The 18,931-nt window shown below is 34.9% G+C and overlaps 1 protein-coding gene across 6 annotated transcripts in view; it reads right to left on the bottom strand.

Moving 5' to 3' along the window:
• Positions 1 to 5,386: 5,386 nt before the first annotated feature.
• The window catches only part of CNTN6 (contactin 6), a 292,494-nt gene continuing 278,949 nt past the window's right edge, over positions 5,387 to 18,931 (bottom strand). For all 6 annotated transcript variants that reach the window (XM_047754541.1, XM_047754561.1, XM_047754553.1 and 3 more), the window contains 4 exons: positions 18,115 to 18,301; positions 7,593 to 7,705; positions 6,397 to 6,565; positions 5,387 to 5,511 (listed from right to left, as the gene is read on the bottom strand). In XM_047754541.1, coding sequence (XP_047610497.1) covers positions 5,408 to 5,511; positions 6,397 to 6,565; positions 7,593 to 7,705; positions 18,115 to 18,301 — 573 coding nt within the window. In that variant the 3' untranslated portion in view covers positions 5,387 to 5,407. The remainder of the gene's footprint in view (positions 5,512 to 6,396; positions 6,566 to 7,592; positions 7,706 to 18,114; positions 18,302 to 18,931) is intronic.

The raw sequence follows: 18,931 nt of genomic DNA, 5'->3' as shown, positions 1-18,931 counted from the left end.
CTCAATGTAGGGAGTTCCCGTCGCGGCGCAGTGGTTAATGAATCCAACTACAAACCATGAGGTTGCGGGTTTGGTCCCTGGCCTCGCTCAGTGGGTTAATGATTCGGCGTTGCCATGAGCTGTGGTGTAGGTTGCTGACGCGGCTCGGATCCCGTGTTGCTGTGGCTCTGGCGTAGACCGGAGACTATAGCTCCGATTAGACCCCTAGCCTGGGAACCTCTGTATGCCGCCGGAGCGGCCCAAGAAATAGCAAAAAGACAAAAAAAAAAAAAGCAATTAACTCAATGTAAATCAAGTACACCTCAATGAAATAAATTTTTAAAAAAGAAAATAGGAAAATAATTCAGCATTTTTTGATATGTCCTCAAAAACTGCTATATTCTATGAATTTTACTTTATTTAAATAATATATTATTTACCTGCCAAAATATGGATTTATTTTAGCTTATTATTTTAGACTGGCTTATAAAAGAGAAATACTTATTTTTCTGAGGAAATTAAAAATTTGCCCCAACAGTTAGCTGTCAGTCAGTCCAAAAAGCGAAACGTGTGTTTTAAATATCATTTTCTTTGCCCAGAACTGTACCAAGCACTATGAAAAATAGAAATATTAAAAATAATAATAGATACAAATATGGCTTTTTATAAAAATTACTATGTCAAAACATGAAAGAAAGCCTAATAGCTACTATTTATAATTTCATAAAAGAAATGTTAATGTTTAAATGTAGAAAGCAAATAATCTACAAATTTTAAGATAATAAAACAATACAGGTTTTTTAATAATCATTTTTGTTGTTAAATTATTTTAATAGCTTGTTATAAAAGGTAGACTAGATTTCCTAGATCTGTAATTGCATTTATGCACATAAACAATAATCCATGTAACTCAGAATTTTGGTATTCCAGGAATACAAATTAAGATCTTGACATACAGACTTTAGTCAATAGACAAAATCAAATTTACTAATTTGGTGATAATGAGATAAAAGAAATAAAAATATTAAAAAAGATAAAATGAACACCAGTGATTTTAAGACTTTTTTGTATTTATCAGAAGATGAAAGTCTTAACTAATAATAAAAACTTCATTTCATAAAAGAATGAACATTCCACCACAAAAAGCCAAAGAAAGTTTTAATTTCCCAAATATTTTGTAAATTATTTATTTTAAAATCTTAGGCTCTCTGAATTTTTCTCATTTTTCACTGAACAGTGAAAACAAACATAGGCTTGCCCTTGGAAACCACTGAAATACTCCAGCAATTCTCAGTGGAATATGTAGATGGACCCACTACTTCTAAGGATTCTTTATTGTTCAAAAAACATATTGTTTACCTATTGTTTTAATAATGTACAACTCAATTAAGAGGGCTCAATACTATTATTTAGGGTCATGAACATAGAGGAAAAAACAGAAAACCTCTGCAGAGTGTTGTGTGGGTTGTAAAAGGTTATGAGATCTGTTTTGTAATAAAATAGTGACACTGAGCAGCTTGGTGTAGAATGATAGGGTTTAAAGGAACTTGGAGGTCATGTAATCTCAATATCTCATTTTACAAATGAATAAATTGATAAGTGTCTCCATAACTGCATTTCAAAAGTTTTCATGGACCTCTTGCTATGACACAAGGGAAGGGATCAGCAGCTTCTTGGGAGCACTGGGATTTGGGTTGGATCTCAGGTGCAGCATAGTAGGCTAAGGATCCAGCATTGTTGCAACTATGGCTTGGTTAGCGGCTGCAGCTCAGATCTGATCCCTGGCCTGGGAGTTCCACATGCTGAGGAGTGGCCAAAAAAAAAAAAAAAAAGTTTGGGGGATTAGAACCGAATTATTTAAAATGTTCGAAAAGGGTAGTGTGATGGTTTATTTTATGTGTCAACTTCACAGGGCCTGAGAATGCCCAGATATTTTCCTCCTGTCTGTAGGTGTTTTTGCATTTGAATCAGTAGACTGAGTGAAGCAGGTTACCCTTTCACTGTGCATGTGTCTTACTCAATTCATTAAAAGCCAAAATAAAATAAAAGGCTCAGTAGGAAATAATTCTTTCTCTTTGCCTAAAAATCTTCCCAACTAGGACTTTAGTTTCTCCTGACATCACATTCACTCAGAATAAAAATTATACCCTTGGATCTCCCAGTTTCCAGACTCAAAACTGGAACTATACCATTAGCTCTCCTGGGTGTGGAATTCTTAGCCTCCATAATTTCAGGCCAATTCCTTATAATATATAATTCTCTCTGTCTCTGTCTCTGCCTTGCGCTTGCTCTCTGTCAGTCAGTCTCTCTTTTGTCACATACATACAAAACACACACATATGCACACAAATTCAAGAACCTAGCTAATATAAGTACTGTATTCAACTGAGATGTTATCTCTAAATTCCTGAATTCTAGAATAGAAAAAATCAAATATGTTTTTGAATTAAATGTGTTTTATTGCATATAAAGTCATAATTATTGCATATAGGAAGTGTATAAAACTTGACATCCCAAGATGGAGTACAAACTGATAACATATAAAGGCTTAAAAAGAAAAGATTTACTGAAGAGAGGTCATGATTATATTACTGTATTTGAAATCTAAAAATTAGATTCCATGTCATCGCTCATGTTTGCATTTGCTGTTATAGATATCAGGCATGCCCTTCTATAAGCCACCTTCTGGTGTTTAGTTAAAAAAGTGACACTTATTTGGAAGAATTATATTATGAATATTAAGAAAAGGGAGAAAATGGGGCTGAATTTGAAGTTAACACTATCTGGGCAGCACATAGCTTTCTAGTATTATATTTCCTCTGTGTCAAGTGTCCTAGCTTTCACTCTCCTTTCCTCCTCTGGCTATTTCCAGGTGTGATCACATTTCTTTTTCTCTTTCCTATAAGGAGTATAGAAATTAGTTATAATATTCATAATAGTGTATAGCAGAAATATACTCAGTCAATAAAGGGATCCACTGAAAATCCTTCCTAAAATCAGAAAAGTTCATACATTGCATAGACTCTTTTCCTGAAATGGATTGATGGAACCACTATTGGTTCCATCCTTTAGTGCCATTTAGTGTTGAGTAGGTGGACTACCCATTTTTTTTTAAACTGTTTTGGATTTAATATTTTTTCATAGTCTATTGGACAGAAGTGTAGTAACATTTTATTAAGGCTTTAATTCATAGCAGCTGATGATGGCAGCTCCATTTGTTGACAACTTAGTATTCCATACATTATGCTCAATACTTGTGTACATTATATCCTTTAGTGATATGGGTATGTTAAAAGATATGCTCGAGGCCTCACTAAGAGTAAAGATTCAAATCATCTGAGTCAAATCTCACACGATTTAATATTAGTGCCACATTATATTCTGAAAAATTTAGTATGATTGGGTGAGAATATAAATAAGTTAGATATGGAATAAAACAAACATGCAATACTCCAGTGATATGAATTAAAACACACCTGAAAATATATGAGTTGTTGATAAGAACTGGCTTAGCTTTTGGATTCATACAGAAATGACTATATATCTAATTCACTTAATCAGCAAAACAAAAATCTGATAGTGTATTTAACACTCAGTCTCCACTTTGGGGACCAGGGCACAAATCTAATCTGTTACCAAATTGAGAAAACTATTAAGACCATGTGCCATCACTGGTATGTCTGATCAGTACAAATGTGTCTTGTTCAGGTAGCTGTTGCTATGAGTGTGCTGAACAGTGTTTTCTGTTTCTTGTTTATTTTACTCAGTAAAAACACAGTCAGATCTTAAGGTGCAGGGATAACAAGGCTCCTTGATCTGTACCAAGTGCTTGACACACTGTTCAGGCAAGATGCATGTTCTGAACTATGGAAAGTTTTTGTCCATCTGCTGGTGACTATGTCAGATAGCTTAAAATATTTTAGAAGTCAGTGTTCCCATCGTGGCTCAGCAGAAAAGAATCTGACTAGCATCCATGAAGACACAGGTTTGATCCCTGGCCTCCCTCAGTGGGTTAAGGATCCAGAGTTGCTGTGAGCTGTGGTATAGGTTGCATATGTGGCTAGGATCCTGCATTTTTGCGGCTGTGGTATAGCCCAGCAGCTATAGTTCCCATTCAACCCATAGCCTGAGAACTTCCATATGCTGTGGGTATGGCCCTAAAAAAAAATTTTAGGGGTCAAAATGACAAAATCCAATTCTGAGGATTGTGTGACTGGAAGTTGTGAGGAGAATTCAAATAGTTCAGCTTAGTTAAGAGGCTGTACCTAGTTAAGAAGGAAAAACTAGTGTGACCATTCTTCCCTCCCAGCTCCCCAGGACATCAAACCCAACTGGCTTGGGCTGTAGGAGGCTGATAGCAGGACAAACCCTTGGAGGCTGTTTGTGATGGAAATCGATGGTTGGTAGCATGTATCAGGCCCTCTCAGTAACCTTGTCCTCCTCCCAGACTGCCTTCTCCAGACAGTGCAATCCCAAAAAGTGAAAACACTGACACTAATAGGTTCATCCTAGAGAAGAGTCACCCCACAAACATCTTTCTAAACCTTGGACAGTGTAGAATTATTTGTATAGCTGTAGAGAAAATTGACAAAAAAATATATATATTGACCCAAATGTCAAAATCTTGGTTAAGTAATTCTGTTCCCAGATTTATTTATTGTGTAAAAATAAAGCCACACACATTGCTAACAGTTTGTAATTGTCACCTGAGTGTTGTTCATGTAATATCTTCTTTGGGAAAATTCAGAATTGATTTTAAAATTAAACTTTGTTATGAGAAATTGCTTACTTACTACATACTACAGTTGTTAGATTATTTTTGGTGGGTGCTTATTTCCTTCTCTTCTTTTTCTTTACCAGAAAGCATTTTTGTGCCATTATTATTACTGAACCTCATAGAAAAATAGGTTTAGAAGAACATAAAATATATGGATATATTACTGGGTACAGATATTTCTTGTCCCAACTTGATTCAGTGATAAAAGCATATTATGATTTGAAATAGCTTGAATTTTTATTATGTTTTATTTCCAAGTAGGGTGAAAATTTTTAATACTAAAGTAAATTACCTGAAGCATGTAAAAAATGTTTATCTTAGCTATGGTAACTGCAGTCTGTGTCATATCGATGATCAACATCAAGAGAGTTCTTTATTCTCTCCATATAAGTTACTTAAAAGCCATAGCAGTGACAACTCCATGCATTAATTTGGCATCCTCTGAATGTCTGTAATCATGTATGAACTTTAAAATTCCAAGGTGTTTGAAATAGTTTTATTAATGTACCATATTTATAAGACCTTAATAATACACATTTTTTTCTCTCCAAACAAGTCTGTATTAAGAATGTATCTTGTAATGGGAATGGAAAGCTTATTTACAGAATGATCTGCTTTCAAAAAAACTCAAAAGATTTATGGTTTTATTCATCATATAAGTGACTGAATAGCAAAACAGTAAAAAAAAATCATAATGGCAACTGGCAGGAAATAGACACCAGGTTCTAAGACTGTAACTCCTCTGGAACTCAAACCTGAAAAATATAAAAAAAAAAATGAAACAAAATGTCTTGAGATAAAGTAAAATTACTTGTTAGGTTAATTCTTCATGAGCCAAAAGGCTTACTATTATTTCTCTTCTAATAGCAAATTTTAGTACACTTGTTTCACTTACATTATATTTAATTTTAGAAAGTGTCTTCAATTCCCTGTCTTAAGATAATCTGTTTTAAATGTAAAAATTTTTTCAAAAAATGCCTAAATTGTCCAAGTCTGATTAAAGGGAGGAGTAGGATTGGCCAGCACATGATGGATTATGACTTAGACTCAGGCACAGCTTCGGGTAGATGAGTGAGTGTTTCTTTTAAAGCGGAAAAATAAATTATTATTATGTGCTAAATATGACTGATTGGTGTGATCTGCTTAGGATATGATATTGAGAGGATATGAAAGTGCTAACTCAGCCCAGTATGAAAGTCACAATTGATTACCCTTGTCATGAATATAGGAAGAGAGGTATGTATACATGTGTTTAATATTTGCCATCCTTGCACTCAGAAGCCTGCAAGTACCTGTGGGAAAACTTTCTGGGCTTTTTTCGTGACAATAGAATGAAGACTATACCAATGACACAGAGTTGTGAGCTGTGGTGGATTTTTTTTTCTTTTTCTTTTTTTTTTTTTTGATTCAAATGAGGAAAAATAATACCATTTGTAATATGCAAGCACATTGCAAATTTGAGGGATTAGTTAAAGAAAATTGATTTATCCCCTTTTGCTCTCAATTTAAAATGGAAACATAGAGTTTTTATTTTTTCACCCAACATTTAAAAAAGAATTGGAAAGATTCATAGAGTCCAGATTTCATACTGGCAGCTGTCTGTATTCAAAATCTACAACAGCAATGGTGATTCAACTTACTTGACATTTTTGGAATCCTAATTTCCTCACTGCTGCTTCCATCCCCACCATCGCTAACTGTTCTTATTTCAATTAAGTAGTCCTCTTCAAATGGAACCAGAAGCTCAGCAGATGTGTTGTTTGTTTCCAAAATATGAGTTTGACTCTGTCTGTTTTGCCGGTATAGAATCTAAATAAAATGGTGAATCAAGTGAAAAGGACATGTTGAGGTTCAGAAACTCTTACAGAACACTATAACACTGAGCACTGTAAATGCTCTACCCCTCGGATGGAAATATCTGGCCTATGCCCTTTCTTTTAATTTAGTTAAGAAAAAGATTTTCATTTTGACCAGTGCTTCCAAAATGAGAATAGGTTTATCTCTATTAATTACATGGTTTGAGGCATTGTCTTTGGAGACTGCTGTGAAAAGTTCTTGGTTAGTTTGGACCCGTTTCAAATGTCTGAATACTATGCATTTGCCAAGAGATGATATTCGTTATCAGTGATAGAAATGATTTGCTCTGAGTATTTTTTTTTTTTTTCTTTTTAAGGCCACACCTTCAACAATGGAAATTCCCAGGCAAGGGGTCAAACTGGAGCTGCAGCTGCTGGCCTTCATCACAGCCACAGCCATGCCAGATCTGAGCTGTGTCTGCAGCCCACACCACAGCTTGTGGCGACTCCAGATCCTTAACCCACTGAGCAAGGCCAGGGATCCAAACTGCATCCTCATGGATACTAGTCAGGTTCAGAACCCACTGAGCCACAACGGAAACTACAGCTCTGAGTATTTGACTGTACTCTTGTTGGATTCCTTTTATGTTATTAAGAGATGATATCATACTATAGCTTAAGTTCTAGAAATTCTATTTGAATATAATTTTTGTCCTCACCCTCATCTCATATGTGTGTATATATATATATATATATACACACACACACCATTGTCTTTTGATGACAAGGGGAGTCACTTGAAGGAAAATGTTGCATACTCAAGTTTAATTTCTTAATACTCCAAGACACATTACTGACCTAAGAATATAAGTTTTTCCATGAAGAATTTAAAAGCAGAAATACTAAGTGTTTTGAAAACATTAGGAAAAAAATCCCTATATTTCCATATGTGTAAATTTTATTTCTTATTTGGTTCTGATGTTTCTGGTTCCTTAAGTAAATTAATTGATATCATTAAGGAAAAATAAATAAATACTCACCTTGTAACCCAATACTTCAGACTCATTTTCCATGGTTTTTACATGTTCCCAGTTTAGACATAATTTAGAATTTGTCAGCTTCCAGGCAATGTTAGCTGGTGGTTGACTTGGAGCTTTAAAAAGATAATCAAAGATCCAAATGAACATTAATTAGCTCATGGTTACTGTATGGCCCGTCAGGAGGAAAAGGGGAAATAAGTCCTGGATAATTGACATAGAAGGAGCTAAAATGTTTTCCATGTCATTTGAAGTATCATATTAATTCTAAAGAGTGAGCAAATTCATTCAAATTCTGGTCATTTCAAATTTTTTTTGGTGACAAACTTATGAATTAGTTATGGTGTGCTACATGTCCAGAATTAATTATTAATCACTGTTGAGTTTGTTTTCTTTACCATATATAAATAGATGTAGGGCCCCTTTATCTAGGTTTCATTTGGCCAACAATCAGTGAGAATCTCAGACAAACTCAGGCTGCAAATGTTTTACATATATTGACACAGAGGTGTTCATTCCTAGTAGTCCTATACTTTTTAATCATGTATTAGTTAGGATTCTTTGGCTCTAAGTAACAGAAGCAACTAAAAATGTTTTAAACAAAATATTAGTAGTAGAGTGTGAAATATATATGGGGAATCTTAAAATTCATTGTGGAATTCAGCAGAGCCTCAGAAGGAACAAAAACAAAAAATGTCCAAAAGCAAAGTTCCTCTTTCAACCTCACACAGTAGTGTTGGCTGCATGTTATTGTGCCATAGACCACCTGTTTGTTGTTTTCAGTGCCTGTGGCAGAAATCATGTCTGTTCACCAGAATTGAAGTTTAAAACCTCCTCTGTCCAAAAATAGTCTAAGCTAGAAGTTCCAGGTAAAAGCTCATGATTGGCTTCATTTGGTCATATTCTGTCTTAGCCCAATCTTTTGTGGCTAGATAGTAAGAAAGATGCATGTCACTTAATATAACTGGAGCTGGTAGGAACCCTGAGAATGAAAAATCATTACAAACAGTGATCGTCTCAAAATGCATCTACTCTAAATCCAAGCTGTGGCTTTTAGTTCCCTGAAATTAATATTTTCTTGGAGAAAGGTGTTGGGAAGTAAGTGAATACATATTTAGAAATGGCCTCCTAAAGTAATGGATCTGGTAAACACTGGAAAATTTTAGATTTAAGAAAATAGGGTCCAGATTGGGAGTCAGCTTATTGAAAAGTATGCAGCTAATGAGTGGCTGAGTCAAGTCAGTATCCTGGTCTCGTGATTTCTAATCTAGTTTTTCTCCATGACAACATGCTGCTTCTTGAAGATTTGAGGCTGCATGATTATTTTTGAGATTTAAGAAACTGGAGAGATTAAAAATAATCCAGCTTGAGAGAAGAGGTGAAGATAAAACTACCCAGCAAGATGTTTTTGTCATTTTGTTTGAATTTGTGAGACTGAATAAACATTATATTTAACTCATTATAACACTGATGGAAATTAAAATGATTTCTCTTAGATTTTTGAACTCAACTGCTATGTAATGTCTTACCCATCAATGGAAGTGTCACAGGACATCCAACACTGCATTATCACACAGCTACTTGCCTGCCCAAAGCCACTGGGATATTGCTGTTTTTCACCTAGTCACTTAGATTTCAGTTGGGACATAGTACAGAGATAAATGTTTCCACCTCTGTGCCCATGGGGCTCAGCTGATATTTTATTATGGATTTATAACACTGAATTATTGTTATTCATGCTCTGTGTCTCTTTAAATTTATTGAGAACATATGTCTTATTCAGCTTTGTATTACCAGACCCGTTCATGGTGCTAGGCACATAAGAGGCATGCATTTCATAAACATTGAATAAATAACTGTTCAATATGTGGCTAGACAAAAACTCTCATAGTCCTGTGTGATGTTCTCAGATCATATTAATTATGTACTGGGCTGTGGGCAGATCCGTAGGTGACTCTTTGAGGCCTGTCAATTCATTATACTCTTGTATAATCAAGGCCAATTGACATGGCCAAACCTATAGCCAAGCCATATAAACTTATGAAACTAACAGGCCATTTGGATGGACTATGCCTTTGTACATTTCTTGACAATATAAATTCAATCATAATTAAAAGCCTTAGAAATTTTCACTTAGTAAGAACTCATTAAATGCTTGTCATACATTTATTTCTGAAGGACTATTGACAACGATTATAGTTTTATAAATTTTTCTTCAACTTATCTCAAAGTGTCTTTTCTAATTTTCTCAGCTATAAAAGATATAAAAATTTTCACTGAGTTCCCGCTGTGGCACAATGGGTTAAGAATCCAAATGCAGCAGTTCAGGTCATTAAGGAGGTGAGGGTTCAATCCCCAGCCCAGTGCAGTGGGTTAAAACATATAGCATTGCTGCAGGTGTGGCATAGGTAACAGCTACAGCTCAGATTCAATCCCTGGCCCAAGAACTTCCATATACCTCGAGTATGGCCATTTAAAAAAAATAAAACAAACAACAAACAAAAAACTCACAAGAAACCAGTTTTAATATCTAGTATACTTTTGTGACACATTTCTTTCATCTCTGTTCATAAAGCAAAAGTATTGCCATAAACAACATCATATAATCAATACAGTGAAAATATAAAATCTCTCGTTTGTTGTCACTGGCAGTGATGGATTCCAAAGTTTTCATCTATTGCTGTGCCTGTTCTATTTGTTTATACAGCTAGATAAAAAGTATTCTTTTCAACACAGAATCCATTGATGAAGCTCCAAGCTGGGAGGCAGTACTGACTTCTACTAATAGAAGCAGTGGCTATGTCGGTGATACTGAAATATTTGTATTTATTTCTTCATCTACCAAAGCAGAAGTTAAGGCATTCCATGGACAAAAATGAGAACAATTCTATCAGGAATGAGCTCTTGGTATGGATTATTTGAATGCTTTACCTCTCTTGCTACTTTGGAGGCAGAAAGAGTTGGACTTTGAAGTCAGAGAGACCTAAATTTGTATGCAGTTTCTTTCAAGAGGCCTGGCTTCCCAGTCTTTGGAATGAGACTAAAATATCCTAGTTTTTAGGATTTTTAGCTTCCATGAAATAAAATATGAACTGTCCCTCGCTTGTTTACTGGTTAGCTCAGTAACTGTTAATTCTTTTTCCTGAGAGTAGCAGTTCTCCACTGTGGTGTTGCAACATAATCAATTTTTCAATTATGTTCAGTGTGGTTTGTTGCTAATCACATAGTTCCAAAGTTTGTAAATGATTCACTTCTTAAATATAATTAGGGTACATTCAAGATTTTCCATTAATAATTTTGTTCTTACTTGGGCTTTTTTATGTGGTTTTTGAAAGGCATATAAAGTGGTGGAGTCTCAGCTAATTATCTGGGATGTTATAGTCTGTGGCTTTTTTATCTTTATCCACAAGTGTGACTCCATTGCCAATCCATTCTGTCTAAGATATCTATAAATATACACATATTTTTTAAGTTTCTAAAAGGTATTTAGAAAGCCATCATCTTATTATAAAGACTTTTAATAGCTCTGGTTTCATGAGTTGGAGGTACTTGATTAAACTGGATTGCAAATATCTACAATGAAACTGAAATTTCTGTTTCATTGAAAAACCATAACACTGTCATATGGATAATAAGAAACATAAGCCATGGATTTTGTTCTAGTTGATCAATGGTAAATTTAACAAACAAGCACTTCCCTATTTTTTTGAAAAAATTTTCCAGGTGATTTCCAAAGAGTAAATCATTTTCTATTAATCAAATGACAGAGCAACATTAAACTAGCCCTCTGCAGCTCTAATGGCTTCCCTGTGATCAATTTTTCTGTAGATGGCATTTATATTCAACTGTAGCTCACACTATGAACTCAATTCAAAAACAACTTCTTATGTTACACTTCGAAGTAACAGCATGGGGTTGACATTTGGAAAAGAGAGAAAGAACATAAGTGCAAGATGAAATAAAATCTTAATGCTTCCTTTATGTCTAAATATGGATTGATTGCATAATTTACAGAAAGAAAAATCTAGTACAGAATGCTGGTCCGTCAACGTCAGGGGCCAAATTGAACCAAAATTTGCAAACACTTTCTGTTACTTGGTCTGAATACTTCTGTCTGCATAAGCAGAGCTTTTTAGTTCCTCTTTCATCTTGGAATTGATGTAAATGTTTTTCTCCCTTTAGTTGTAAATCTAAATTCCATTTAAGCAGAGTCTGTGTGGATCACAGTATATTTATATTTCCAGTGCTCCTCAGTTGTCTTTTAGAAAGACATCATTTTCACTAAGCTATGATACTTAATGTTAAATCACTGATATTTACTTTTTAAAAAACCATAAGGCTATCATCATCTCCATCAACAATAATAACAAAGACTCTGAAGCTTTGCAAATGCCATTCCTTCTGCTTGGAGGTTTCTTTGTCCATTAGTTCCTTTTTCTCTTTTATGTCATATTGAAGTATTCAGCCTTCCCATATAGCTGCTCTTTAGGTATATCTCAGCCTCTTACTTTCTTCATAGTACTTTTTATAATTTGATTATTTCATTTTATTTTTTCTTGTTTTAAGTTGTCTATCCACTAAAAGAGAAATTGCCAAAGGCAGGGCTCTTGCTTGTTTTAATCTCCATTAGGCATCTAACCCTGTGCTTGACTCATTGAAGGCACTAGAGCGATTGGTTGATTCATCATATTTCCAGGAAAAGGTTCTGTCTTCTGTTTAGCTTACCCAATCAGAATTGGATGAGATTTTGGAAAATATGAGCTCTGCTTCCTCAGAATTTATAGTGGATGATCAAACATCAGATGGAAGATATAGACAATGGCAGTATGAGTGTGTGATGGATACAGGATTTTTTGCTGTCACCACTATTCAGAGATAATCTTGGTGTCATCTCAAGGACATAGAAAATCAAAGTTATATCTAGGGATAACACTTGGAATCAGAGCTCTTTGCTGTTTCATTAAAACCACTTCTCTGTTTTGGATGTCCTTTAATGGCCCTTGAAGAAAATTTCTGCAACAAATTTATAAAGAAAAAGAAAGTATAAAGTAGCTATTCTTTCCTACTTTAATAAATGCAAAGAAAGTGAAATCATCTCTGAAGAAGAAATGTAATAATGCCCATTACCATATACTGAGCTCTCACTGTATGGCTGCTTCTGGGTCACTTTGGTGTGTGTTATATCCTTTTGTTCTCAGAGCAAACTCTAGAGGAAAGTATAATCATCTGTTTTTCAGACAAGAAAATGCATTCTGAGTTATCAAGCAATTATATTTGTTCCACAGTTCATGCCTGAGCTGGGATTCACACCCAACTTTCTTTTGCTCTGAAGTCCTTTTCTAGCTCTTTTCAACAATATTCTCACATGGGCCAAAGTTATAGAATCATACTTTCTTCTGATTCCAAAAATTCATTGTTGCCTCTATTCCAGAGAACAAAGACTAGAGAAATGTGTACAAGATCTGTCATAATCTGTCCCCAAATTCCTTTCCATCACATTCTTCATCAAGCTCTCGCAGAGCCTGACTTACTGATCTTCTGAATCACTTGCTTACCTGATTTCATGTATTCTTGCAGTTTGCAGTGGCCCCACCATGCCTATAAACAGATAAATATACTAAAAGAAAAATTTATAAATCAGTAGAAAAGATTATGAAAGTTCTTGTACACATTTTTTAGTCTTTGTTCTCTCAAATAGAGGAGACAATGAATTTTTGGAATTAGAAGAGAGAACGATTCCATTTTAAGAAAGAAAATCTCAAGGCAGTTGAAGGTTTGGATGGAAGATTTGAGAGTCCAGAGGGAAAATTTGTTCAAGATGAAGATTACAAGCTAGCACAGTGTTCATGGGATCAAGAGCTTCAGAGTCCATGTTCATACTGTTTTAGTCCAACGGGTGCCACAATAGAACCCTTCTAAGAATCAGTTTTATCGTGTCTTGGAATTAAAATACCAAATTCCTTGATATTTTGTAGTATTTGAATGAGATATTATATGTAGAGCATTAACACTGGGCTTAGGACATGAGTGCTCAGTATTTTATAACCATGACAGGCATAATAAGGGCCTCTCATACATGTCCAGATCCTAATCCACAAAGTCTGTGGATGTATTACTGTATATGGGAAAGGGGACATTACAGGTTTGATTAAGTTAAGGATCTTGACACTGGGAAATAATCCTGGATTCTGCAGGTGAGTTCATAGAATTCCAGGATTCTTATAAGGGAAAAAAGGAGGCATAGAGTCAGAGGAAATGTGATGACAGAAGTAGAGGGTCAGAGTCAGGGGAATATTTGAAGATACCATGCTCCTGGAATTTTTAATAAACAATTTGAGATTTATATAAGTTTATAACTTTAAGTTACTCAAATTGAACAATGCCAAATGAGGTCAGTCTAAAAAAAGAAACAAATACACACCATTGCAAGGTAATTTGATGAGTTGCTTTAAAAAAAAAAACAAATTTGTACAGGAAAAAAATTAAAAATATATCTCCTGAACACAACTTATACCATACAGTCACCCTGTCCAATAGGCAGGAAGTGAAGAGGAAAAGGCCACAAGCTAAGGGGTATATGTGGTCTATAAAATCCAGAAAATGCAGGAAACAAGTGCTCTTATAGAGCTTCCACAAGGAGCACAACCCTTGCCCACACCTTGTTTTCCAGCCAGTGAAACTCATGACTTGGGACCTCTAGAAGTGTATGATAATAAATTTGTATTGCTTTAAACCGCTAAGTTGTGGTAACATGAATAGCAGATTCTATTCTGTTCTTACAATGTCTATAATGAAGAATGTTGAAAAATAAAATTAGAGGTTTGATTGGTATTCAAATATGAGATGAAGTCTTGTAGAACTTTCTTATTCTCAAGTCCTTGTTGACTCTTGATAAAAACACTGAGACACATAGGCTGGTGAAAGCCAAATTTTTTCTTAAAGCACTTTGCTATTTTATTGATAGCAAAGTAAGGTTTTTATGAAAGAAATTAGGAATTACAAGGGTTTTTATTTACAATAATCAAGAAAGAATATGGATGGTAAAGAAACCCAACTTCACTTTATACTTTCTGGCTCTCTTCTCACATTTCTCTGAGCAAATATATTCTAGCACAATATCTTGGATCAAATTACACCTTGTTAATTAAATTGTTTTCATAGAATATGCCCCCACTCTTTGATGAGGCTAATCATGTGAATACTCATATCAACCACCAATAATGTTCTTGGTATTTAATGCAAATTTCAGTCTGCCCATTGGTAGGACTGAGTGGGTGTATTGACTATACCTGGTGCTACCATGTCAAAAACAAGCTTTCAGCTTAAACACAATGAATAGATTAGTACAAACCATTATATGGTTGATTTAGGTTGCATGGACAATCAAACTGGAAAATTTGGATTAAAGGAAAAATGTTTTTTAATGTTACAATATGTGTACATATATATACACACATATATGTATATATACACATAAGTGTACATGAATGTGTGTATGTATGTACAGGTGGCTCTGTGTATCTGCATATTTGTGGGTTCCACATTGGCAGCTTCAACCAATTTTAGATTGAAAATATTTGAAAAAATATTCCAGAAATTTCCAAAAATGCAAAATTTAAATTTGTTTTGTGCTAGCAGCTATTCACAGTATTTACATTGTATTTACAGCTATTTACATAATATTTGAATTATATTAGATATTATAAATAATCTAGAGATGATTTAAAGTATAAAGAGGATATATGTAGGTTGTATGCAAATTCTATGATATTTTATATCATGGACTTGGGCATCTGTGGATGTTTCTAGAACAAATACCCTTTGGATACCGAAGGACAGGTGCGTGTGTGTGTGTGTGTATGTATGTACATGGTTTTATATAGATAAATAGTCTATATAAAAATAGATGTATCTTTTTTTTTTGTCTTGTTGTTGTTGCTATTTCTTGGGCCGCTCCCGCGGCATATGGAGGTTCCCAGGCTAGGGGTTGAATCGGAGCTGTAGCCACTGGCCTACGCCAGAGCCACAGCAACGCGGGATCCCAGCCGCGTCTGCAACCTACACCACAGCTCACGGCAACGCCGGATCGTTAACCCACTGAGCAAGGGCAGGGACCGAACCCGCAACCTCATGGTTCCTAGTTGGATTCGTTAACCACTGCGCCACGACGGGAACTCCCAAGATGTATCTTTTTGATAATTAGTTTCTTGTTCTAGTCTCAGCCCATTTTAAACTGGTCAGTGGGATTGCATGTACCATGTAGGCTTGAATATTTCCTCAACAACTACTCTAAACTGCCTGTCAGTCTGTCACAGATCTGTCAGATTTGCTAGGTTTTTTGTTTTTTTTTTTTTGATATTATCTTTACACATTTCTATTCACCCTTGATTTTGCCTGAGATAGAAACTGAATTATACACAAGAGTTTCTGGTGAGTTTGGCATCTCTCAGCAAGAAGGAAATGTCTGGGCAAATTTAAGGCCACTGATTGATTCGAGATTTCAGTCTGCATTTGCAGATTAACTGAAAGAGGTTAGACTCCAGAAAGGCCATAGAAGCAAATTGTTTCATACAGGTATATGGCAATGACTTCATCAATTTAGTCAACATGGAGTAAGCAGGAAGAGGAATAGAATAGCATCTCTAGATAGTTGATTCTTAAGGATCACTTATGATCTAGTCTATTTCAAGTTATGGGCCTTGAGGGAGAGCTGGTTTAAGAATCATTGATTCACACATACTCTTCCCTTATTATACTAGAGGCTTTTTTGTTCATTTGTTTGTTTCCTCCTTAGCAGTTCCAGAGTACCTTGTGTTTTCCCATGTGCTTCTATAATCAGAGCTTCATTTGAGCCTCACTGGGGAAATAGTGAGGGCAGAGAAAGTTTCTGTTTAGTAAATAAGTAAATTAAACCAGGAAAATGGAATGTCTTGTCCTGTATCAGGGAATGAGTCAGTGATGTACCCACAATTGGAACACAGGTCTCTGGCTTCTGGTTGGAGATATGGACACAAGTGAATAGTGAACTCTCTAATACAAGGACCTAGTAACTGAGATGATTCCTAAATTCTTATAGACATAGGAAGTATGCAGGTATATAGGAAAAAAAACAACAACTTTGCATACTTGATTTTCAAGCTCTTTTCAACCACATATCCTTTCCCAATACACGGGGTGGTGGGGGGGAAGGTACAATATTTAAAGGCAATCTCTGCTTTTACTGCTTATTAGTAGCAGTGTATTCATGTCTTAGTCATTCTCAAAGTTTAGTAATTGTATTTGTTACTCTTTTTCACCAGGATTTAGAGACCAAAGGATATGTTTTAAAAAGCCTGTTAACACATAAGAATGTATACATGTATGTGTAACTGGGTCACCATGCTGTACAGTAGAAAATTGACAGAACACTGTAAACCAGCTATAATGAAAAATAAATAAATAAATAAATAAATAAAAAGCCCGTTAACACGATTTATGTTCATCTACAGTATATGTAGATATTATGCACTTATAGACAGTACAAATTACCAGCTCCGACTAAGTCATATTGGATCAGACCATTTCCAATTACCACTGTACTATACTGCAATACTGCATATTGAATATTTCTTCAATACCAGACCCACTCATAGGACAAAATTCAGCAACAATCAACTATTCATCCTTTATTTAGCAAGCTCTATCTATGTGAAAGACGTTTAGCTTATTGTTAAGGGAAGTAAAAAGAAGCAAAACGGTTAATTCTTGGGTTTCAGGGGATTTCAAGTAAACTGCAGTGATAAAATATCCTAGAAGGAAAGACCTAGATGTCTGACAGTGTTAGGATCACATCAAAACTCAAGTGGCAAACCAAACCAAGTGGCATATGCACACTATTATTTATGGAGTGGATGGTCTGTGGGAGTTTGCTGTATAGTCCAGGGAACTCTATCCAATATTCTGTAATAAACTATGTGGGAAAAGAATCTGAAAAAGAATGGATATGTGTATATGTATAATTGAATACTTTGTCGTACAGTAGAAATTAACACATTATAAATCAACTATACTTAAAATTAAAAAATATATTCACTAATCATCTACTAAAGATGTACTCTTAGTTATCTCTCTCAAACTTGAGTAAAGCCTTGTGAGAAAATACGTACAACATTTTCCTCATTTTACAGATGAGGATGTTAGAACTGAAAGATCGAATAACCATTTAACATTCTAAGGATGGGAGGTCAAGTTTTGAACTCAAGGTGGGAGAGGGCATCAGAGCCTGTGTTCTTAAACATTATATTCTCTGTCTTTCATCTGTATCCTTAATTTATTTTCTCTTTTGCAATTCCAAAATGATCCAAACAGTTCTTTTTGATTATTACCAGAAAGTTTGAACAATTATCCATATTTAAGGGACAAACCCACTAACCAAATAAATCAATCAGTAAAATAATAAGGTAGAAGAAATGAAATGAAGATTGAGCAAAGCAAAGTTTCTAATTATAGGTGAATCTTGGTTCCTGCAGTGTGAGTGTATACTTACGAGACTTTTTGGTGGTAACATTGACTGGGGGACTTGAAGGCCCTGTCCCAGCAGTGTTATAAGCTCTCACAGAAGCAAAGTAAACAGTGTTAGCTTTGAGTCCTGTGATGTTTTTGGTCGTGACATTTCCACTGACTCTAACTTTACCAATCATGGATTCTTTGGAGTCATCTGTCCAGTATAAGATCTGTTCATTCAAAACAAAGAATAAACAACTTAATTTCCTAACAGCCGTCAAACACTGGCATATGGGAAGCAGCAGGGAACATAAATGAGAATATTTTCCAATTAAAATGGCTTTATGACGACAACAAAATCATCAAATTCCCAAATTTATAGAGAAGAAATTTTTAAAAAGAATTTTCAAACTCATAATGGAAATTGGAGAACTTGTTTTTTTTTAAGTTACCTATTAAAGTATTTCATGAGATATCTAAAGTTAACAGCATTAAAATTATTTAACAAATAAGTCATATCAAAACAAGATTCATACCATCAATCAAAGATTGAAGTGATAATGTTTTGCTATTGACATTTCCTCCAGAGTTCTTTGACGCAGGGATGAATTAATAATTCTACTGGTACTGAGCCCGTCCTATGCATTAGCACTATTTTGGGCACATAGGAAATACAAGAAAGAAAAAAGTATTACGCTTACCTTTGAACCCCTTATAATTATAATGTAGTTAGGATGTTAGAGTATAAAAGCCAAGGGTGCATTCCAAAAAAGTGATATGGGAAAAAATGTATAAGAGTTTGAAGAAAGATAACACCAGGGAGTAATCAAGGAAGAGTTCAAAGAGCAAGGGAGACTAGA

This window comes from Phacochoerus africanus, chromosome 1, assembly GCF_016906955.1.
Source record: "Phacochoerus africanus isolate WHEZ1 chromosome 1, ROS_Pafr_v1, whole genome shotgun sequence".
Taxonomy (NCBI): Eukaryota; Metazoa; Chordata; class Mammalia; order Artiodactyla; family Suidae; genus Phacochoerus; species Phacochoerus africanus.
Note: the sequence above shows the minus strand (reverse complement) of the source record. Positions and strands in the feature narration are given on the sequence as shown.